The 25,250-nt window shown below is 38.6% G+C and overlaps 1 protein-coding gene across 1 annotated transcript; it reads right to left on the reverse strand.

Annotated features, from left to right (window-relative positions):
- Positions 1-2,412: 2,412 nt before the first annotated feature.
- ZNF197 (zinc finger protein 197) lies at positions 2,413-18,504 on the reverse strand. Its single transcript, XM_021677531.1, has 5 exons — positions 18,106-18,504; positions 16,736-16,895; positions 16,278-16,369; positions 15,869-15,995; positions 2,413-5,199 (listed from the first exon to the last, which is right to left on the reverse strand). The coding sequence occupies exons 1-5, from the start codon at positions 18,502-18,504 to the stop codon at positions 2,882-2,884; spliced, it is 3,096 nt and encodes a 1,031-aa protein (XP_021533206.1). The 3' UTR covers positions 2,413-2,881.
- Positions 18,505-25,250: the final 6,746 nt, after the last annotated feature.

Genomic DNA, 25,250 nt, shown 5'->3' on the forward strand with positions numbered 1-25,250 from the left:
TATTTCTCTACTGGCTAATGATGGTGAATATCTTTTCATTTATTTGCTCTCTATATTTTGGTGAAATGTCTTTACATGTCTTTTGCCCATTTTCTAATTCAATGAATCTATTATTGTTGAGTTTTGAGATTTCTTTATGTAGTATAGATACAAATCCTGTTGAATATATGATTTACAAATATTTTCCCAAAGTCTGTAATGTCTTATCACTCTTAAAAAGTGTTTTTTGTTTTTTTTGCAGAGTAAATTATTTTAATTGTGATGAGGTCCAATTTATCATTTTTCCTTTTATGGAGCCTGCTTTTGATGTAAATCTAAGAGTTCTTTGCTTAGTCCTAGCTCCTGACTATGGATGGATGGACGGATGGATGGATGGATATTTGCCTATGGATATCAAATTCCACCAGCAGCATTTGTTGAACACGCTATCCCTTTTACCGAATTGTTCAACCTTTGCCAAAAATCAATTGGGCATTTGTGTGAGTCTATCTCTGGCTCTTAGTGTCTTATGGTTCTTCAGTATCTTTTAAAAACAACCTCCCTCACCCACTTTTTATACCTTTCATTCTGGAAAATTTAACACATATACAAAAGCAGAGATCAGTACAATGAACACCCAATATTCATCCAGCTTCAATAATTATCACCCTCTTCCTTTTTCATCATATTTTTGAAGAATCCAGTGCAGTTTTCTTATACAATAGTCCCTGTTCTAAATTTGTTTTTTGTTGTGTCATTTATCTTGTTCGTCTGCTTCCTGTATTTCCTGTAAACTGGCGATTAGGTCTAAGAAGCTTGATAAATTCAGGTTACACTTCTGGCTTATTGCATCACATGAGGAGGCAGATAATGTAGGTTGTCTTGGTCTTAGTGATGGTTAAGAGGTGAATGCCAGCTTCCCTGTTAAAGTACATCTTCCCCTTTGTAATTACATAATCTGTAGTGATTCTTCTGTAGCACAGATACAAAGCATCTCCATATTCATTACCTCATAACAACTTTGTGAGGTAGATATTCTCCCTCCTGTTATACAGATGAGGAAATCAAGGCTCCAAGTAATAAAAGCATCTGTCCAAGGAAAGTGGCAGAAGCTGACTTATACTTTTATACCATTTATACCATACCATTTATTTATACTTTAAATCTTGGGCCCTTCCATTTTTCACTCTTGTTTACCTTTCAGTCTAATGAGGAACCAGACCTCAAGGAACTCTGAGGTTGAATTAGTAACATTTATCAACACATCAGTTCAATGCTATTATTAGAAACACAATCTGGATATTAAGGTATTTATAGTCCAGCTGCAGAACTGGGAGTTTTGAGAATTACAATATAAAAATAGCAACTCAAGAATATAGGATGAATTAAATCTACAAATGTACAAAAGAGAACAGACCGAATGAATGATTGGTTCACAGGCAGTAATGGGCCTGACCACTCAGGGGTGGATTCTGAATCGATTTAATCAGAGCTTTAAGGACTTGGTTCTTGTGAAACTTATTAGTAGTTGAGTACTGGAACAGAATGTTGCTTCTTGAGTAACAAGCTTTCATATGTCAGCAATGGTGAAATGTTGATTAGAACTGAGAATAAAGTGGCAGCGATCATTAGCTCAGGGGTTGGAGTTAAGGATTTTTCCCTATGAACAAGGAAAGCAACACAGGACTGTCCTTCCATTTTGACATTCTACATCTGCCAGGTTTCAAATCTGAAGGTTGAAAAACAGTTTTCCTTGGCCTCAGTGTTAACAACTGGACATAATATTGCTTTTCCATAATAAGCCAGTATTTTACCATCAAAACAAACTAGGCATATTATCTATTAATCCCATCAAATTCTGAAAGCTATCTTTTTTTTTTTTTTTAAAGATTTTATTTATTTATTTGAGAGAGAGAGAACGAGAGACAGAGAGCATGAGAGGGAGGAAGGTCAGAGGGAGAAGCAGACTCCCCGCTGAGCAGGGAGCCCGATGCGGGACTTGATCCCAGGACTCCAGGATCATGACCTGAGCCGAAGGCAGTCGCCCAACCAACTGAGCCACCCAGGCGCCCCTGAAAGCTATCTTTGTAAAAAGTCTTCTAGACTATTAAATCCAAAGTAAGCTATCCATCATACCTCCTCTTAAAAATGAGTATTTTTAAAGTTCCCAGAGTCCTAATATTGACGTAATAAACAAACATTACATTATGCCATGTTCTAGATTTTGACCATACCTCTTTTACCCAACTTTATTGACAACTAAATTATTTCACAAAGTATGTGCACAACCATACTTTCACTTAATCCTCAAACCCTTTTAAGAAAGCATTATGTCAACACTTGACTGACAGAGAAACTGAGGCCTAGAGGCTGACTTAACAACATCACATAGCTAGTAAGAGGAAGAGCCAGGACCCAAACCTCAGTCTTCTAATACCAAATCTAGTACTCTTCTTAAGTTGTCCTCAAACAGCAGACTCTTGCCCACTCAACTCCATGTCTGACATGTCTCAATCATATGGTCAATAGACTTTTTGTAGCAGTGATGCTATTTTTAAAATGTACAATATACACATTTCCAGAAACAATGTCCATTTCTTAATACAAAGATATTTTTGCTATCATTTACAACTACATCATTACATGTCGTAAGGTTCTTCAGAGCCTTCAAGTGCTCTAAGGCTCCTTTCCAGAGTCATAACAAATGGTCTGGGACATAATATTCTTTAACTAGAATTTGGTTTATGTAGTCTTGAAAGTCTAGATTAACTTTCTTTCACATGCAAATCATTTGTCTACAAAAGGGTCAATCATGAATTTTTTCCTTGCAAGGACCATACACTGCCATTTGTCTAATAGTTACTTAGGTAGGCAGGGATTTTATCCCCTTTTACAAATGACACTAGATTTTCTGAATCTCTGTCTTGGACTCACTGGCATTTTGGAGCCAAGAGAATTCCTCCACAGTATGGATTTCTTGTTGAAGATGAAGGTTTGAAGTTTGAGAGAACTCTTTTTCAGACTCATCACATTCACAAAGTTTTCCATCTGTATGAATTTTCTGATGTACAGTAAGGTTTTTTCTCTGCCTAAAAACTTTACTACAATCATTACACCCATACGGTTTCTCCCCTGTATGGATTCTCTGGTGGCCAACTAAATTCCTCTTAGAAGTAAAAGATTTTCTACACTTCTCACACTCATATGGTTTTTCCCCAGTGTGCATCCTCTGATGTACAACAAGGTTTTTATTCTGACTGAAGTCTTTTCCACACTCATTACATTTATAAGGCTTCTCTCCAGTGTGGATTCTTTGATGTACCATAAGATTTCTACTAGAGGTAAGAACTTTTCTACATATATGACATTCATAGGTTTTTTCCCCACTGTGAATTCTTTGATGTTCAATGAGGTTTCTGTTGTAAGTAAAGCCCTTCCCACACTCATTACATGCATAGGGCTTCTCACCAGTGTGAATTCTCTGATGGGCTATAAGGTTTGAGCGGTAACTGAAGACTTTCCCACAGTCACTGCATTTATAAGATTTTTCCCTTGTGTGAATCCGCTGATGTCCAATGAGGCTTTTCTTCAAAATGAAGCATTTACCACACTCATTACACTCATAGGGTTTCTCACCACTGTGGATTCTCTTATGTTCAATGAGGTTTCTGTTAGAACTGAAAGCCCTTCCACACTCACTGCATTCAAAGGGCTTTTCTCCGGTGTGGATTCTCCGATGTACGAGCAGGCTTGAATTATAACTAAAAGCCTTCCCACAATCCTCACATTTATAGGATTTCTCCTGTGTATGTAGTTTCTGATGGACCATGAAACTTTTGCTCATGATGAAAGTCTTCCCACACTCTTGACATTCATAGGGCTTCTCCCCATTGTGTAGTCTTTCATGGTCAATGAGGTTTCTGTTAGAACCAAAGACCTTGCCACAGTCTTTACATTCATAGAGATTCTCTCCAGTATGGAACCTCTGATGTAAAATGAGGCTCTTCTTTAGAATGAAAACTTTCCCACACTCATTACATTCGTAAGGTTTCTCTCCATTGTGGAGTCTCTGGTGGTCAAAAAGGTAAGCACTCTGAGTGAAGGCTTTCCCACATTCAGTACATTTATATGGCTTCTCTCTGCTATGCATCCTCTTATGGTCAATGAGGTTTGACTTTGAATTGAAAATCTTCCCACATTTTTTGCAACCAAAAGTCTTCTTTTCTGTGTGTACTCTCTGGTGTAAGAGGAGGCTTTTGCTTCGAATGAAAACTTTTCCACATTCTTTACATTTATATGGGTTCTCTGTACTGTGGAGCCGCTGATGGTCAACAAGGTAAGTGGTCTGAGCAAAGGTTTTTCCACATTCATCACATTTATAGGGCTTTTCCCCAGAGTGGATTCTCTGGTGCAGAATGAGGCTCTTCTTCAGAATGAAAGCTTTCTGACACTTGTTACATTTATAAGGTTCTTCCCCTTTGTGGAGCCTCTGATGGTCAATGAGGTAAGCATTCTGAGAGAAAACTTTCCCACATTCATTACATTTATAAGGTCTCTCCCCAGAATGGCGCCTTAGATGTATAATAAGGCCTGAATGCCTATAGAAGCCCTTTCCACACTCCTTACATTTATAAGGCTTCTCCCCAGTGTGGATTCTCTGATGGTTTAGAAGGTAAGCACTTTGAGAGAAGGCTTTCCCACATTCATTACATTTATAAGGTTTCTCCCCAGAATGGTTCCGTAAATGCATTAGAAGGCTTGAGCGCTGAATAAAGCCTTTTCCACACTCCTTACATTTATGAGGTTTCTCACCAGTGTGGATTCTCCGATGGTTTATAAGATGGGAGATTTTATTGAAATGTTTATAACATATATCACATTTATAAAACTTCTTTCCTTCAGTACCTATTAAACTTTCAGAAAGAGCTGAACCTGAAGTCAAGCTTTCTCCAAATTCCTTCCACTTTTGGCCTTGTTTTTCTGGTAGAGTCCTTTTCTTTTTATCTCTTTCACAGATGGAAACTTTCTTTAGGGTATCTCTTTCCCCTGTTTTAGTTCCCCAATGACTTGCCAAAACTTGCCATTCACATGCTTCCTCAAAATCTAGGATCTGAGGAACACCTCCCTGAAGTCTTTTGGATGTTCCTTTTTGAGAATCGGCTCTTTGAGAAATGCTTGGCTTTGGTGTCACCTCCTCATTCTCAGTCATGGTCTCCCATTCTGGTAAAAGGAATTAAAAATGCAAATGTTACCATGTCCCTGTGTTAGTAAGAATAAGATCTTCAAATGACTTTAAAACAAGCCAGTAGGGTACACTTTTATATGAATACAAAAAGAAGACACTTTTCATTAAATGAAAGTACAAAGCAGAATCCTACATTGACAAGGTTGTGTTTTAACACAGAACTCACTCGGACACTTTTAAGCTCCTTGTCTTCAGGGAGCAGATGGAAAAATATAAATGATGTTGAGTAAACAGATATAAGGAAGAACCAGACAGAGAACACGGGATCATGCATAGGTGGTTCAGACATGAGGCTCAGGAACCTGGATGGAACAGGGAGAATCATTTGGCTTATAAAGAACTGTCTCTTTATTTTCTTCTTGCTAGGAAGATGGGAACTCTAATGGAGAGAAAATATATGTCAGGACCCTAAAACAGTCTTTAATTTTTGAAGAATCAAGTGCATATTTTTTAATTACTTGAAAGCAAGTAACCTACAGGGAAAAAATCCACTAAAAAGCAACTTAATGCTTAGAATTCATCTATAACTTCCACTATTCCTTTTAAAATTGAGAAATGGAAAACATCAGGACTGAGTTAGATTCAACTAAATATAAAAAGGAAGAGGGGCACCTGGGTGGCTCAGTTGGTTAAGCATCTGACTCTTGATTTCAGCTCAGGTCATGATCTCAGGGTCATGAGATTGAGCTCCAAATGAGATTGAGCCCCACATCAGGCTCTGCACTCAGCATGGAGTCTGCTTGTCCCTCTCCCTTCCCCCGCTTGCTCCCTCTCTCTCTAAAATAAATAAATGAAAATCTTAAAAATATATATATACATATGTAAGAAGAAATACAGAATGAAAAAAAAAAAACATAGACACATTTTAAAAACATAATACATCTATAAAATGATGTGGCTGAACTAGTAAATTGCCAGTCTCTTTCTACTCCAACATTCTCAAATATTGTAAAATGTGAAATTATCTTTTTGAAAATGTTTTGGCAACTAACTTTCACCATCCAAATGTAAGGAGAAATCATGAACTTGTTTCCCAAATTATCTAGTAAGTAAAATAATGTGAATAATAGTAATATTATCTTCTATTACAGGATAACAACCCTGTTCTTCTACCCAAATAGAGAGAAAAGACATAGGAAAGAAATAGCTATTTTATTTCATTATAAATTTAACTTATGAGAGGGTAAGGATAGAAAATACCTAATAAATGTCCACCTGAACTACATTCTTAGGTCAGATTTACATATCTCAACTGCCCCTTTCTCCAGGATTCAGGCAGGACTGCCAATCACACTACTTCACCTGACAATAGGATGGGCATGTGTCCTATCCAATACTGGTACTCCAGTTTCCTCGTCCACAGTGATTGGTTTCAAGGTTTAAGCAGGATGCTGGTTTCAGGGAGATTCTCTTTAAGGAAGTAGAAGTGTTTTAAAGAAGTAGAAGAGTTTTTAAGAAGTGAAAGTGTTGCAAGTGGTTTATTGATATGAAAAATGGTTAAGAAATTAGCAATTCTTGGGGCACCTGGCTGGCTCAGTCATAGAGCATGCAAAATCTTGATCTTGGGATTGTGAGTTTGAGCCTCACATTGGGCACAGAGTTTACTTAAAACAAAAAACAAAAACAGAAAGACAGAAATGCCTTAAAATACATATTCAGTATTCTAAATGTCTTGAAAGGAAAAAAGAATGATTAAAATTCTTTTTTTTTTTTTTAAGATTTTATTTATTTATTTGAAAGAGAGAGAATGAGAGACAGAGAGCATGAGAGGGAGGAGGGTCAGAGGGAGAAGCAGACTCCCTGCTGAGCAGGGAGCCCGATGCGGGACTGGATCCCGGGACTCCAGGATCACGACCTAAGCCGAAGGCAGTCGCTTAACCAACTGAGCCACCCAGGCGCCCCTAAGAATGATTAAAATTCTTAAAAAAAGAGAGCGCCTGGGTGGCTCAGTTGGTTTAAGTGTCTGTGTTCGGCTCAGGTCATGATCCCAGGGTCCTGGGATCTGAGTCCCACATTGGACTCCCTGCTCAGTGAGGAGTCTGCTTCTCCCTCTCCCTCTGCCCCTCCCCCCTGCTTGTCTCTCTCAAATAAATAAAATCTTTTTTTTTTTAAAGATTTTATTTCTTTATCTGACAGAAAAAGAGAGAGAGAGAGTTCACAAGCAGGGGGAGGGGCAAAGGAAGAGGGAGAAGCAGGCTCCCAGCTAAGCAGGGAGCCCAACGCGGGGCTCGATCCCAGGACTCTGGGATCATGACCTGAGCCGAAGGCAGCCACTTAACTGACCGAGCCACCCAGGCACCCCTCAAATAAATAAAATCTTTAAAAATAAAATAAAATTCTTAAAAATAGAGAAATTAGCAATTCTTGTATACACAGTTATTAGCTGGTTACGCTATTTTAACCAATTTTAGTATAGAAATTTTATTATAGAAATCAGACAATGTGTAGACCTATTGAGCTTTAGCAGACTTGGTAGAAAAATGTCAGATTGATAGAGGAAGCTGGTTACTTTCTGCAATCTTTGATGAAGCCTGCAAGAAACAAACAGGCTTCCCTACTTCCAACCCTCTCCTCTTCTTTAATCCATGATCATTCCATTGCCAATTATCTTTCCAACAGGTAAATTTGATCATGTCACTCACCTGCTCAAAACAAATGATTCTTCACTGCCTAGACAATAAAGCACAAGTAACCAGCATAGTCCAAGAGATGCCCTCACCCGCTGTCTGCCTATCTTTCTGGTTTCACTTCTTGCCAGTATTCTTTATGCCCCTAGACTCTAACCAGAGAGAACTACATGCAGATGCCCAATGTCATGTTTTTGCTTGCTTCTCTATCACTGTCCATGCTCTCTTCTCTTCCTGACTTGTTCTTCCTTTTCCCAAGTCACTACAAGCCCAATACCCACACCCTTAAAAATAAGCCCAAAGTCACCCCCTCTAGACATTACCAAATATTACAGAAATAAAAAGGATTCTAAGGGAATGCTACAAATGATTCTGTGCAAATAAACTGGACAATTTAAGATGAAATGGGCAAATTCCTAGAAGGACGCAAATTACTAAAACTGACTCAAGAAGATATAGAAAATATCAATAGATCTCTTAAAAATAAAGAAATTGAGTCAGTAATCAAAAAACCACCCACAAAGAAAAGCCCAGGCCCAGAGTGCTTCACTGATGAATTCTACCAAACATTAAAATACCAATTTTTCACAAACTCTTCCAATAAACAGAAGAGTTGGGAACACTTCACAACTCACTCTATGAGACCAGTATTACCCTGATAACCAAAACCAGACAAAGACATCACAAAAAAAAAATAAAAAAGAAAAGAAAGAAATCTACAAATAGACCTTATGAATATAGACATGAAAATCCTCAACAAAATACTAGCCAGCAACACATGAAAAAAAAATTATACACCGTGACCAAGTGAGATTTATCACAGAAATGCAATTTGGTATAATACTGGAAAATCAGTTAATTACATATCAATGTAATGAATGACAAAAATCACATAGTCATCTCAATAGATGCAGAAAAAGCATCTGGTAAAATCCAATACCCCTTGATGAATAAAACACTTGACAAAGTAGGAATAGAAGGAGAACTTCTTCAATGTGATAAAGTTCTTCAGCCAAAAACTACAAAAAAAATCCAAAGCTAACATCATACTTAATGGTGAACAATTGATGATTTCTCTCTAAGAACTCTCAAGAAAAAGATTTCTGTTCTTGCCACTTCTATGCAACATAGACTGCAGGCTTCAGCCAGGGCAATTAGGCAATAGAAAGAAATAAAAGTCATCCAGATTGAAAAGGAAGAAGTAAAACTACCTCTTTGCAGATGACAAGATCTTATATGTAGAAAATCCTAAAGGATCTACCAAAAAAACTGTTAAAACTAAGTAAGTACGGCAAGGTTGTAGGACACAAGATAAATAAGCAAAAAAGTGGGATTTCTACACAATAGCACTGAACAATCTTAAAAGGAAATTAAGAAATAACAGCATAAAAAAGAATAAAAGACTTAGGAATAAATTTTAAAAAGAAGTACAAAACTTATACTCTGAAAACTACGAAACACTGTTGAATGAAGTTAAAGACTCAAAAAATGAAAACATATTCCATGTTCATGGATTGGAAGATTTAATACTGTTAAAATGGCAATAATCCCCACATTGATCTATAAATTCAGTGCAATCATCCCTATCATAAATCCCCTGGCCTCTTCAGAAATTGACAAGCTAATACTAAAATTGATATGGAAACTCAACAAGCCTAGAATAGCTAAAATAATACTGAAAAAGTAGAACCACAATTGAAGGGCTCACACTTCCTGATTTTAAAATGTACTTCAAAGCAACAGTAATAAGACAGGGTTCCACTGACATAAGGATAGACATATAATCAAAGGAAGAGAATTGAGAGTGCAGAAATAAGCCTCACATTTATGGTTAACTGATTCTCAAAAGGGTACCAAAACAATTCAGTGGGGGGAAGATGCTGCTGAGATAATGGAATGGTGCTGAGACATGATGCTGAGACATGGAAAGAATGAAGTTGGACCCTTACTCACACCACATACAAAAACTAACTCAAAATGGATCAAAGAACAAAACTAAGAACTGAAACTATAAAACTCTTAAAAGAAAACACATACATAAATCTCCATGACCTTGAATTAGGCAATAGTTTCTTAGATGCGACAGCAAAACACAAGCAACAAAAGAAAGGATAAATTGAAATTCATCAAAATTAGTAACTTTTGTGCCTCAAAGGATATCACTGAGAAAGTGAAAAGACACTCACAGAATGGGAGAAAATACTTGAAAGTCCCATACCTGATAAGGTATTTGTATCTAAAATATATAAACTCCTACAACTCAACAATAAAAAGACAACCCAATTAAAATATAGGCAAAGAATCTGAAAAGACATTTCTTCAAAGACATACAACCAATAAACACATGAAAAGTTGCACAACATCTTTAGTCATCAGGGAAATGCAAATGAAAACCACAATGAGTTATCTTTTTAGATCCACCAGGATGGCTATAATCAGAAAGATATAAATTATTAAATTATTATTATTATTATTTTTTAAAGATTTTATTTATTTGACAGAGATGCAGCGAGAGAGGGAACACAAGCAGGGGGAGTGGGAGAGGGAGAAGCAGGCTTCCTGCAGAGCAGGGAGCCCGATGCAGGGTTCGATCCCAGGATCCTGGGATCATGATCTGAGCCAAAGGCAGATGCTTAACGACTGAGCCACCCAGGAGCCCCAAAATTATTAAATTATTAAAGATTGTAAATGCTGGGGAAAATCTGGAGAAACTGCGGGACGCCTGGGTGGCTCAGTCAGTTAAGCGTCTGCCTTCAGCTCAGGTAATGATCCCGGAGTCCCAGGACAGAGCCCTGCATCGTGCTCCCCCCCTCAGCAGGGAGTCTGCTTCTCCCTCTGACCCTCCCCCTTCTTGTGCTCTCTCTCTCTCATATAAATAAATAAAATCTTAAAAAAAAAAAAAAGATCTGGAGAAACTGAAACCCTTATATACCAATGGTGAGAGTGTAAAATGGTGCAGCAACTTTGGAACAGTCTGTCAGCTCCTCATATGATTAAACAGAGTTACCATTTGACCCAGTGGTTTTTTTTTTTTTTTTTTAAGATTTTATTTATTTTATTTATTTATTTGACAGAGACAGAGATAGTGAGAGCAGGAACACAAGCAGCGGGAGTGGGAGAGGGAGAAGCAGGCTTCCCCTTGAGGAGGGAGCCCGATGTGGGACTCGATCCCAGGACCCTGGGATCATGACCTGAGCTGAAGGCAGATGCTTAACGACTGAGCCACCCAGGCGCCCTGACCCAGTGTTTTATAAGGATGGATGTTTCTGTGATTTGTCTTGCATAACCAACAACCTAGACCTGAATGTATGCAGGCAGGCTACAGAATGTTGTTTGTGAGACTCAGGCTATGTGAATAACCTTGGAAGCCTCATTATTTAAGCTATATTATCTGGCCTCCAGGTCAGAACTGACCCTTCTGGGCGCCAAGAGTTATAAATCTTGCCTCACATCCCCTCCTCCTACAAAGCAGGGCTGGATCCCCAGAATGTAACCCGGGAGGGGAGGCAAGTAGCTCCTTGAAAATATAGCCCAGGCTCCTTGAAAATATAAAAACATGATAACATAGAAACGCAGCTCACTCCAAACTGCACATAGGTGAACAAATGTTTAACTTCAGACCCCATCATTTGCCCTATAAATATGGCCCTTATGGGGATGGTCAGTTGGAAGTCTCACCTGAGTGGAGGATGCTCCGCCCAAGCCTCTCAATCTGGACTCCAGCCAGGCTGTCTCCATGGGGCTTCCCCAGCTAATGAGGTTGGATGTTGTGTTACCTGACTAATGTAACATTGTCTTATTCTCATTTATTGCTTACTATTGCTCTCATTTATGTGTAGATTCCTTTCTTCTGTTTCTATTAGGTTTCTATAATAATAAACTTTTCTCTCCTTTTAGAAACCAAAACGCAGCTGTTGTGAATATTTTCACAGAACACCCAGGTATTCCACTCCTTGGTATATATCCAAGAGAAATGAAAACATACATCCACACAAAAACTTGTGCACAAATATTCACAGCAGTGTTATTTATATAGCTCAAAGGTGGAAACAAAATGTTTAAATGTCCATCAACTGATGAATCAATACAATGTGATATATTCACACACAAGAGAATATTATTCAGCATTAAAAGGAATAAAGTATTAATACATGCCACAATATGGATGAACCTTGAGAACATTATGCTAAGTAAAAGCAGTCACAAAAGACCACATACTGTATGATTCCATTTATATAAAATGTCCATAGAAAAGGCAAATCTAGAGAGATAGAAAGCAGATTAATGGCTGCCTAAGGCTGGGTTGGAGGGGCAGTTGGGTGAAATGAATTTGACTGCTATATGGTACAAAGCTTCTCTTTGGGGTGATGAACTATTCTAAAATTAATTGTGGTGATGGTCACACAGCTCTGTGTATTACTAACAACCACTGCACTGTAACCTTTAAATGGGTGAATTATAAGGTATGTGAATTATAGCTCAATAAAACTGTTATTAAAATAAAAAGTCACCCCCACGTAAATCTTTCCCTTAGCCACCCACCCCTGCCCCCACTCTCCTAGTCCCACTATCCCAAGCTCCTATGGGCTCCCATACTTGTGCACGCTTTTATTACATAGCATTTGTCACACTGTACTGTAATTATTAGTATAAATGTCTACCACTCCAACTTGAATGTTTGAAGGCAGGGGTTAAGCTTAACATATGGGAAGTACTCAATATTTCCTGAATTTCCTTCAAATTCTATTCCAATCCCTTAAATAAAACATATACAAATCTTTTACATACTGAAACAGTGTGTGCAAGCCATCTGAGGATCTGCTTTTCTACCAAATAGTTTATCAGTGCATGGAAATTGAGTGCAGAATTGTCATATTTGATAGTGTCACAGTATAACTCCAAGTCAAACACAATGGTTTGCTTATTAGTACTTTCTCTATCTCGGGGAATTATGTTGTGCCCAACTTTTAACCATTTATAAATACTTTGCTGGTACTATCCTTAGACATGTTAGTTATTTTCCTCTTTCTGAACAATTTCTTTAAGGTATCATCCTCAAATGAAAATCACTAGGTCAAAAGGCATAAACCCCTGGGTATCTGCTTGCTAAAGTCCTAACAATATTGCAGTTGAAGCATATCTTATTTTTTGTTTTTTTTAAAGATTTTATTTATTTGTCAGAGAGAGAGAGAAAGAGAGAGCACAAGGAGAGGGAGTGGCAGAAGGAGAAGCAGGCTCCCCGCGGAGCAGGGAGCCTGACGCGGGACTCGATCCCAGGACCCTGGGATCATGACATGAGCCGAAGGCAGACGCTTAACGACTGAGCCACCCAGGCATCCCGAAGCATATCTTATTTGTTAAAACTGATTCAAACTTCTCTTTCCTCAAAGAGCTAGACTAAATAAGCAATTCCATTTTCTTCTCTTTTTTTTTTAGTTTAACTCTTAGACCCATCTAGAATTTATTTTGGCTTATAGCATGAGTTATATGGATCCATGGTGAGTGTTCTTCATAAAATTCACCAATTTACTCATAAAACATATTTTTAAATTCTTAGAAAAGATGGATTATTGAGTAAATAGCATTACAACTACTAAAAGCCACTTGGGTTAAAAAACAAAGAAACAAATTAGATTCATATGTCATTCTATATATCAAGATAAATTTTAGAGTAAAACTTAAAAATAAAAAGGAAACAATAAAAGTATCTGAAAACAATACAAGTGATTTTAAAAAAAATAGTAATTTTACTGGGGCGCCTGGGTAGCTCAGTCGGTTAAGTGTCTGACTCTTGATTTTGGCTCAGGTCATGATCTCAGGGTCATGGGATCGAACCCCACAACAGGCCCTGTGCTCAACATGGAGTCCGCCTGAGATTCTTCCTCTCTCTCTGCCCCTCCCCCTCCCCTGCTTGCACACACTCTAAATAAATAAATAAAATCTTAAATAAAAATAATTTTACTGAGAAGACCACAAAGACCATAAAGGAAAATACTGCTAAATTTAATACTACGTAAAAGATTTCCTAAGGCTTAAAAATAGTAACTCATAAATAATGCTGAAAGGCAAACAAATTGGAAAAACATATGCAATACTGGACAAAGGGGCAGTTCTCATAAATAAAAGAAATATGTAGAAAGGCTATGAATAGGGGTGAAATGACCAATAAATGTGAAAAGATTTCCACCACACTAATAATCAAAGAAATGAAAAACAAAAAATAGTATTTGTCATCTACCTAGCAGAGATTTAAAACACTGACCAAATCATAAGCACATATAAGGGAGATGGGCCCTCTTTTGCTCTTTTCATGGGAAAGTAAGTTGGTACATCATTGGTAGAAAGCAGTTTGGTAACATGTATCAAAATATAAAATCTACAGAATGTTTGGCCCACAGTCGGCACATCTAAGATAGTAAAAGATATATTCTCATTAAGCGTAAAAATTTACAGTATAAATTACTGTAAACAAAATAATAAGGTTGCAACATACCAAAAAAAATCAGTATTTTCATATATGTACACTATAGTCAATTAGAAAACATCAGAAGATTCTAATTCCAAAGAATCAACGTTATCTTGAACTACGCAAGATCCAGATGAAGACAATTTAAAAACAGGCCTGAAACATAAAAGCAGTGCTGAACAAATGGAAAGGCATGTAATGTTCTTGAATAGAAATTCAGTATCATAAAGCTGTCAATGTAAAGCATGATACACAAACAATGGAATAGTATGCAGCTATTTAATTATACTATAAATCTGTATTTCAGTTCAAATTAGATCAGTGCATTAGTTGATTCCTCAATTTTTAATGTATATTTGTCCAAACAAAATCTTACCCTTTTCTTCAAAGTCCAGCACAAAGCTACCTCCTTTATGGCCTTTCCCAATCTCAGGAATGGTATTATACTAATTATTTTACTCTGCCTTGTTTATTCTTTATTCTTCTCCCAAGTCATGATAAGCTACTTAAGGGCAGAATCATTTCCACAGTTGCTATCACATGATAGATATTTTCATGTTTGCTGGAAGCACAAATGGCTACTAAATATTTTTTAAATGTTCTTAATTTAGGGGTGCCTGGGTGGCTCAGTCATTAAGCGTCTGTCTTAGGCTCAGGTCATGATCGCAGGGTCCTGGGGTCGAGCCCTGCATCAGGCTCCCTGCTCGGCGGGAAGCCTGCTTCTCCCTCTCCCATTCCCCCTGCTTGTGTTCCCTCTCTCACTGTGTCTCTCTCTGTCAAATAAATAAATAAAATCTTAAAAAGAAAAAAGTTCTTACTTTATTACTAGTCATAAAAATCCACTAGAGAATAAAGATATTACAACTTTAAAAAATCGTATCAGCAACAATTTAAGATTTTATTTATTTGAGAGAGAGAATGAGAGAGAGAGAGCACAAGAGAGGGGAATAGGAGAGGGAGAAGCAGACTCCCCGCTGAGCAGGGAGTCCGATGCAGGACTCAATCCCAGGACTCCAGGATCATGACCTGAGCCGAAGGCAGTCGCTTAACCAACTGAGTCACCCAGGCGCCCATATCAGCAACAATTTAAAAGAATGGGATTACGCAGTACCAATAAAGGCAGAGCAAAAGGAGTGCTATGTATCTCTCCCTGAGGACAGAGATCACCAAGGAAAGCAATTTGGCAGTATGAAAGAAGAACCTTAAAATAATTCAAACACTTAGGCCTAGTAATTCTACTTCTAAAAAAATAATGAGAAATAAAGAAAGACGTTAGGTACAGAGACAGATGATTATTACAGAAATTATCTAAAATAAGGAAATGGCTGAATTATGGGACAAACTTTGTAGCCAATAAAAAAAACTCAGGAAAAAACAGAAAGGTAATATGTCAAAATTTTGATAGTATTTGTCTACAAAGAGTGGGTTTAAGTTGTATTCTCTTCTTTCTAATATTCTATGTTTTCCAAAATAAGTATATACTACTTTCATAATCAGAAAACAAAGGCTAATGAAATAAAGGTAAGAATGATGGGAAGAAAGAATCCTTACCTAGGGAGGTCACATTTCCATAGTTCTCCAACATCACATCCCAGTATAAAGCCCTCTGAATCGGGCCCAGACACTCCCATTCCTCTGAAGTAAAGCATACTGACACTTCCTCAAACATCACCAACTCCTGAAATAACAGGTATGTGTGAGATTATCCATGCCCAGGAGCTCCCCTACTGAAAAGTTCCTTTCACTTCTGGGTAAGGACACATTATGAGGCCATGAGGCAAGCAAGGGCTATCAGAGAGACATAAGGAAACCCCACACAAAGTCTACCTTCCAATCACATGGACTGTGATTTACAGATAGGAACTGATTGGGCCCCAAACACTAGGATGACAGAGGATACCTCAGCCATAGTTTGGTAGTGCAGAGAGGGCCTTAGGAAGGAAAGAGAATGCAAACCTACCTGGGGCTGGGCTGTTAGGAGCATGAGGGCCATTAATTGATTTCTTGGGTTCTCTTCCTGGGAAAGGGCAGAAGCTTCAGGGGCAGGAGAATCTGAAGGAGCAAAAGCTGCACGTGAAATTACTGCTGTTCCTGACCACTAATCCAAGTCCCATTTCTTCTACAAACAAGGAATTCAGAAAGACCCAGAACTCCCAGGACTAGACAATGATGGCTATAAAATGACTTACAAACCTCTTCTGAGTAACCCCCATGTGAAGGACTGGAATAATAAAAGAACAGCAATAAGAATAGATAAAAGGTCACAGGGACCCAGGAAAGGATAGGTGGGGGAATAACAGAAAGAACTTGGTACCATAAGGGTTTCATATACAAGACAGGAGAGGAGGCAACTAACTGCAAGTTGGAGGAGCCATAATAAAGATCCTGAGAAAGTCCAAAGCCAGGATCACTAAGTACCATGTTGTGGATCCTGAAGATTGAACATCACTGGGTCAGTAAAAGGATTTTGGCAAATTTCAGGTGCTATGCGGCTGCCAATGGGTGCATGAGGAACTGCTGTTCCTGGAGTGTTCATCCCTTCCTGAAGAATGTCCTGGTGCTGAACAAGAACTGGAACCTAGGAACAAGCAAAACAAAATAAGCTGACTTTTCTTATACCTCCAGAAAACGGGCTCACCTAACCACTATGGACCTCTTTCTGCCCACAATCTCGAACTGTGAGATCAGAGACCCACCTCAAGTATGGAGCATCAAAACAGCAGTAAAGCTTTGCCTTGAGAACAATGGAGCTGGCCCTCTAGCCCCACTCATGGCACTGGTGACCTCTCCCACTGAGACTGAACAGAACGGTGGAAACAGAAGCGAGATCTGGGTGTGGGCTAGGAGGGAATGGGAAGTAACAAGTAATAATTAAGAGTATGGGTTTTAGCTTCAGACCTGGTTTTAGATTAGACTTGGGTTCAATACACTCTTCTACTTATTTACCCCTTTATTATCCGTTCTTGCTCCAATAGAAGGAACACCAGAGTCTAGACACATGGTTTTGCTGCTACCTAGATATCTGACATAAGACAATCCAGCAAACCTTTCTCTGCCTCCACTTTCCTCTCTCTCAAATAAGGATGGATTAGTGCCTTGTAATGAAATATATAGCTCTAAAAATCTTCATTTTTATGATTAAAATAAACAAGCCCATCCTTGGTGCCACTCCCAAGTTTTAAGTTAGGTTTCAGACTTCTTATATACAAATGTTTCTGGTGGACTACAGAGTGACAGAAAGAGATCTCACACACACTAGGAAATATATTAAGATCCCAATTTAATGGTCAAGAATATAAAATCTTTCCAGAAGTAAATATCTCAACCCAATCCCTTGGCCCACATAATCCCCAGTAGGGGCACACATGGGAAGGTCTTGCCAGATTTAGAAAGCTTCATTCTTGCTGTCCCATTGCCGTTTATACTCCAAGCTTACATCATCATTCCTAACAAACTTATACAAATAATACATATGCTTCTGTTTAGGGGGACACTTAGAAACATTATGTTCTTCAGGTTATTCAACCAAACTCTGCATTAGCAACCATCACCCAGAGGGATAAAGTGTACTAATTCTGAATTAGACCCAAGATGCCCATCATAAATCCATTTCTCTGCAGATATTCTATGATCTGAAATAGCTCATGAACCTGCTGTAATAAGCATTACAGTTGCTAATGAGCTATTAATTGTTTACAAAAATTACAGAATCACCCTCCAGCCCAGCTTGCCCTGCCTTAATTCTCTCCTTCCTTCCATCCCAAATCTCTCCCCTCCCCCTTTCTCACTTTTAGTGCTGGTCCATCGAGGTCTTTCTGTAGCTCCTCTACCAGGGCCACAGCCTCCTCACCACTCCCAGGGCGATGGATCTGCACCCAGGTCCGAATCTCCCCAGGCAGAATGCTCAAGAACTGCTCCAGGACCAGCAGTTCCAGGATCTGGGCCTTAGTACGTGCTTCTGGCCTCAGCCATCGACGACAGAGCTCCCGGAGCCGGCTCAGTGCTTCCTGGGGTCCAGATGTCTCATGGTAACGTAACTGTCTAAAGTGCAGGTGGGAGGTCTCCCAAACAGAGGAGCTGCTTCCTTGGAAGCTGGTTCCCCATTTCCAGGTATCATCCTTCCCTTTAACAAGACCCTCTTGTCTCAGAGCATTGTGGGCCCAATTTTCTCTTGTCATTGTCGTCATTTAAGAAAGGCTCCTCTCCAGGCCCCTTCAATCCTTGCTTCAATCCTTGCTTCCTTAAAGCTTGGAGAATATCATCTAGAAGACCTCAAGAAATCATTGATAAAGTTAACCCAAAGCAATAACCAAGATTTTCAGACCCCAGTCAATTTCCTGTAATGAAGAGAACCTTCCTAAATGCAAGGTTCTAGGTTCCGGGCAGTGCCTCCTCTGACAGAAGCCCCTGCCCAAGGCTCTAAGGACACAGACACTCATGTTACCCAGACCACTGCTGCAACCAAAGTAATGAAATCCCTTTAGTCTTTATTCACAATATCTCCTCCACCTAATTACAATAAATCTTTATCTACCACTCTAACATTGGGCATCCTGGCTACTCCTGTGTGACCCTGAACAAGTTACCTCACTTCTAAGTCTGTTTCTTAACCTGAAGAATGGGGTAATAATAGGTCCTACTGTAGAGCCTTGTGTAAGAATTTGGTCTTTACATATATTTCCCCAAGTTTTGAACATGGCCTGGTATATGGGCTCAAATGTTAGTTATTATCTTTCTATAACTAGAACTCTTTCCTATGTTCTGTACAGTCAACAGGTAAGGTCTTAATCCTGATACATGAGACAAAATCCTAACACCTCAATTAACAAAGAAAGGCTGAACTCAGTTAGCTTTATTATACATACTCTGAATTCTCTGAAAATTGTTCATTACATCAATCAAAATATTTAGATAAATTTGACTTTTATTATACAAAACTTAGGCTTGTGGCTAAAAATCTTTTTTTAAGAAATAACATTTATTTTTCCTATTACAAAACATAAAATTTGTAAAATCAGAAAAGACAAAACCAGAGTTGTTCTTCTGATCTTCTGCACCAATTTGGATCACAAGATTGGAACCAACAGTACATCTCTCTAACTTGCTTTTCACATGTTATCTTGTAAATATATTTAATATAATCCTCATCGTTATTTTAAGAGCATATAAGCCCATTCATACTTAAACATTCCCGTTGTTAGACATTTAAATTATTTATTATTTCCTCCTATTATAAATTAGGCCACATTGACTATCCTTGCTAATGAATTTTTGGTTACATTTCTGCTCATTTTTTCAGGAAAAATTCCCAGAAAAAAAAAATTGTTGGGTTGGAAGGTACAAACAGTTTTAAGCTTTTGAGATTATAACAGTTACATCACTGTCAGTGACATGAAAGCACCCTAATTTCATTTAAAACTTGGACTCTTACAGAGCATGTTTATAACTAAGCAGAGGAGGCAGAAATGTAAACACAATTTCGATATAGTATATAAATAAAATTAATAGGAAGTCATACAAGCACAGAAAGAATTCATGAAAGGTTATTCTGGATTGGACTTTAAAGAAAAATAAAAAGACCACTGGAGTATTAGGCAAGCCATTCCAGGAAGAGAGAACTATATTTTCAAAAGCATGGGAATAATAGCACATATAGCTCTATTAGAAATGCACTTTACAAGGAAGGAAGGGAGGGAGGGAGGGAGGGAGGGAAGGAGGGAGGGAGGGAGGAAGGAATATGCTTTGCAAACCAGAGAAGGGAGGTAAACTCTGGAGGCAAGGCTGTAGATGTAGAGTCAAGAGGTAAACAGAAGTCAAATTCTAAAGGCTCTTAAGAGGCAGAACAAGAGGGTGATCATGTACTGTATGCGATACGTATCCAGTAAAGAGATTTTACTTTATATTTTTCCTTGTTATTTTTTTAAATAGGTAATATTGGTTCAAAATTTTAAATTATAAAATGCATACTGTGTAAAGTTTCCCTCTCCGCATTAGTTTCTCATGTACCTTTCCAGCTATTTACGTTTATACAATTAAGTATAATATATATTGTTTTGTATTTCCTTTTTTTCACAAAACACCATGAATCATGCACTGCATCTTCCTTTTTCCAATTAACAATGTATCTTAGGGCCACCTGGCTGGCTCAGTCAGTGCAGGATGGGACTCTTGATGTCAGGATTATGAATTTGAGCCCCACATTGGGTGCAGAGATTACTTAAAAAAAAAATCTTTAAAAAATATATATCTTAGAAATCTTTCCTGTCACAAATAGCCCCTCCTGTCTTTTTACTGATGCATGGTATCACTATACGGGCGTATCTTAATTTATTTACCTACTCCATCACAGATGGGCAGTTTTCAATCTTTTCTTATTAAAAACAATATTATCATTAAAAACCTTGAGCATACATCAATTTGCATGTGTGTAGGCATATACATGAAAAGTTCCTCAAAGAACTGCTGGATCAAAATTTATGTGACCTTATAATTTTTTTTTTAGATTTTATTTATTTATTTGAGAGAGAGCGAGCGTGCATGCACAAGCAGGGGGAGGGGCAGAAGGGAGAGGGAGAAGCTTAGCAAGGAGCCTGACATAGGGCTGGATCCCAGGACCCTGGGATCACGACCTGAGCCAAAGGCAGACACCAAACCGACTGAGCCACCCAGGTGCCCTGTGACTTTATCATTTTGATATTGCCAATTAGTCCTTCTTTGGGCCTAAACTAATTTACAATTTACACTCCAAGCATGAGCAGTATGGGAGTGCCTTTCTCCTCACTCCTTCACCAAATCTAACTTAGATTTTTAAGAGTCATTTATATTTTATTTTCTGTTACCTATTCATATCTTTTGCTCATGTTTCTATTGGAATGTTTGGTCTTGTTAACGTGTACACACTCTTTACATTAAGAAAATTAGTCCTTTGTTACAATGGGAGTGGCAAATTTTTCCTTTTCTCATCTCTTTACCATACACCTCATGTGACTTTGCTTATATTTGTTTTGCCACACAACCCAATCTTTTTCTTAATGTTCTATGTTTTGTTTCATATTTAGAAAGGCGTTTCCTGCTCTGAGCATGAAGGAAATATTAACTAACAGGGTCAAAATTCTATATGGGAGGGATGATGGGGGAGGGAGGACTAGATCTCAGGAAGGCCAGTAAAGTTTTTACAATGGTCTAAACAAATGATTAAGTTCTAAACTTAAGTAGCACTAGGGATAAAATAATTGAGAAAAACTGAGCTGTTCTTGATAACTGATCTGGGGGTGATGGAAAGGAACTTTCAAAAAGGATTTCTATCCCACGTTCACAGACAGACTCAATATTGCCGAAGTGCCACTTCTTCCCTACTTTATCTATAGTTAAGTGCAACTCCAATTACAACCTCAGCAAGTTATTTTGTGGATACCAACAAACTCATTCTATAGTTTATAGTAGAGGCAAAAGACCCAGAATAGCCAACATGACACTGAAGGAGAAGAACAAAGTTGAAGGACTGACACCACACATGAAGAGTTACGATAAAACTATAGTAATCAAAACAGTGTGGTATTGGCAAAAGAACAGATAAATTAATAGAACAGAATACAAAGCCCAGAAATAGATCCACACAAATAAAACTGTTATTTGATAAAGGAGCAAAGGCAGTACAGTGGAACAAAGCCTTTTTGGCAAGTGGTGCCAAGATAACTGGACATACACATGTAAAAAAAAAAAAATGAATCTAGACACAAATCTTACACCCTTCACAAAAATTAACTCAGAATGGATCTCAATGTGAAATGCAAAACTATAAAATTCCTAGAAGATAACAGAGGAGAAAACTTCAATGACCTTGGGTATGGTGATGACTTTTTAGATACAACACAAAAGGCGTGATCATGAAAAAAATAGTAAGCTGGACTTAGATAAAATTTAAAACTTCTACTCTGTGAAAGACAATGTCAAGAGAATGAGAAGACAAGCCACGGACTGAGAAAAATATCTGCAAAAGACATACATATCTGATAAAGAACTGAACTCTTAAAAATCAACAATAAGAGGGCGCCTGGGTGGCTCAGTTGGTTAAGCGACGGCCTTCGGCTCAGGTCATGATCCTGGAGTCCCAGGATCGAGTCCCGCATCGGGCTCCCTGCTCAGTAGGGAGTCTGCTTCTCCCTCTGACCCTCACCCCTCTCATGCTCTCTCTCTCATTCTCTCTCTCAAATAAATAAATAAAATCTTTAAAAAAAAATAATTAAAAAAAAAATCAACAATAAGAAAACAAACAACTCAATTTAAAAAATGGCCCAAAGACCTTAACAGACACCTCACCAAAGAAGATATACAGATTCTAAACTAGAACATGAACAGATGCTCCACATCATATGTCATCAGAGAAATACAAGTTAAAACAGTAAGATACCACTATTAAGTGGCTATTTTGGCTACCTATTAAGATAGTCAAAATCCAGAATACACCAGAACACATCCAGACAACACCAAATGCTGGTGAGGATGTGAAGCAACAGGAACTCTCATTCATTACTGGTGGGAATGCAAAATGGTACAGCCAACTTTGGAAGACAGTTTGGCAGTTTTTTGCAAAACTAAACATACTCTTTACCATACAATCTGGCAATCGTGCTTCTTGGTATTTATTAAAAGGAGTTAAAAAAATATGTCCATACAAAAACCTGGACACAGATGTATAAACATTGTAAACATCACGTGTATAAACAACACTTCGCATAACTGCCAAAATCTAGAGGCAACCAAGATGTCCTTCAGTAGGTGAATGGATAAACTGTGGTTCATCCCAACAATGGAATACTATTCAGCACTAAAAAGAAAAGAGCCGTCAAGCCATGAAAAGATATGGAGGAATCTTAAAATGCCTATTACTAAGTGAAAGAAGCCAATGTGAAAAAACTATATACTGTACAATTCCAACTACATGGCATTCTGGAAAAGGTAAAACGTTGGAGTCGGTAAAAAGGTCAATAGCTGCTGGGGGTTGGGAGGACAGAGAGATGAATAGGCAGAGCAGAGAGGATTTTTAGGGCAGTGAAACCACTCTGTACGATACTATAATGGTGGCTACATTATACACGTCATTTTACATTTGTCCAAACCCACAGAATGTATAACCCCAAGAGTAAACCCTAATGTAATGACTATGGAATTTGGGTGATTATGACATATCAATGTAGGTTCATTGATTTTAACAAATGTACCAGTCTGGTGGAGGATGTTATTAGTGAGGAAAGCTATGCAAGAATGGAGGTAGGAAGTATATGGAAAATCTCTGTTTTTCTGCTCAATTTTGGTGTGAAACTAAAACTGCTCTAAAGAATAGTTTTTTTTTTTTTGTATTTTCTTTCTGCCATTTATTTATTTATTTATTTATTTATTTATTTATTTATTAAAGATTTTATTTGACAGAGAGAGCACAAGCAGCGGGAGAGAGAGGGAGAAGCAGGTTCCCTGCTGAGCAAGGAGCCTGATGTGGGACTCGATCCCAAGACCCTGGGATCATGACCTGGGCCGAAGGCAGCCGCTTAACCAACTGAGCCACCCAGGCGTCCCAAGAATAAAGTTTATTTTGAGATAAATAAAACTTGGGGAAAAAAGGATTTTCTATAGTAAATTATTAGAATTCTATTTAATCTTACTTCACAGATACAAATAAATCCTAAAACATACAGTTTGTTTCTCACCAAAGGCTTGTGAGCTATAAGTAAGAACAAAAGAAGGCTCAGGCGAGCTAAGCAGTTCAAGGCCACTGGACTGGTTAAGTTGTGGGAGCAAATTCTGAAATCACGGAACCGAATTCAAAAGTCCAAAACACTTCCATCTAGAGACTTCTGAAAGCCAAACAACATTCATTCTAAAGCAATAGTTTCCAAACGCTAGTTCATTATAAAGATTTAATCTGGCAAACCGTAAGACGAAAAATACAGTAACTGTACACAGTCACTGATAGAGGTTGGCAATGACCTTTCTTGCAAAGAATGGCATTTATTCTGAGTTTACAGTGTCAGTACTTAGCGTGAAAATATACTCCCTTAAGTAATGGTGGTATGGGTGGTGTAAGTTTGTTTTTAAATTACCATTATAATACAAAATTAAAAGATGGAAATTATTCCATCCCTACCAAAAAAAAAAAAAGTCCCTAGGAGTCTGGTTGCCACCGCTCTAGAAAGTCTCAAGCTGTCTCTACCAGCTTCAAAAAAGAATGACGAAAAGCAGGAAGGCCTGGCTACTGAGGCAGCTGTCCTCATTGTTTGACTCGAGCACCACAGACACACACGGATTCAGACGTGCTGCCCTCACTACCTTCCCCAAACCGGCATCTGCCCAAGTCGAGCCTAGGGCGTCCACGCCAATACGGAGCTAAGGAGGGACCGCGCTGGGGGTCAGTGCCGGGGACCGGCCGGCGAGGGTTGCGCAGCCCTACGGAGCTTAAGCCCCTACCCCGGGCCGCCCTCCGCGCCTGCCCTCCCGACCCGAGCCCACCCCGCTCACCGGGGATTCCCGCTGCGCCTCCGGCGTTGGGTATCGCCTCCTGGGCACCAGGACGCCGAGAGATGACACGGGAATCAACGGCAGCCGAAGCTCAGAATAATGGCTGACCTGTGAGTACCGCTACTTCCGGTTGCTCAGCAACCCCTCCCATCCCTGGCTCTCTGGGAAGCCACATCTCTATGATTCCTTGTTTTCTTTGGAGGGGGCGAGAATGGCTGAGATTCTGGGCCCTTTGGTTTTCATTTCTCTCAACGAACTGGTGGGAGCTGTTGCATTCCAGACTTGAAGGATGCATAGATGAATAACATGGCCCGGGCCCTCAGGACGCTTGTTACCTCCTCAATGAGTTGGACCTACTATCTTAGCTTGTACCACCACCTGGACTTACATATAGAAGGTCATGGTTCTTGAGTACACTATG

Source organism: Neomonachus schauinslandi, chromosome 1 (genome assembly GCF_002201575.2).
Source record: "Neomonachus schauinslandi chromosome 1, ASM220157v2, whole genome shotgun sequence".
In the NCBI taxonomy this organism is placed as follows: domain Eukaryota; kingdom Metazoa; phylum Chordata; class Mammalia; order Carnivora; family Phocidae; genus Neomonachus; species Neomonachus schauinslandi.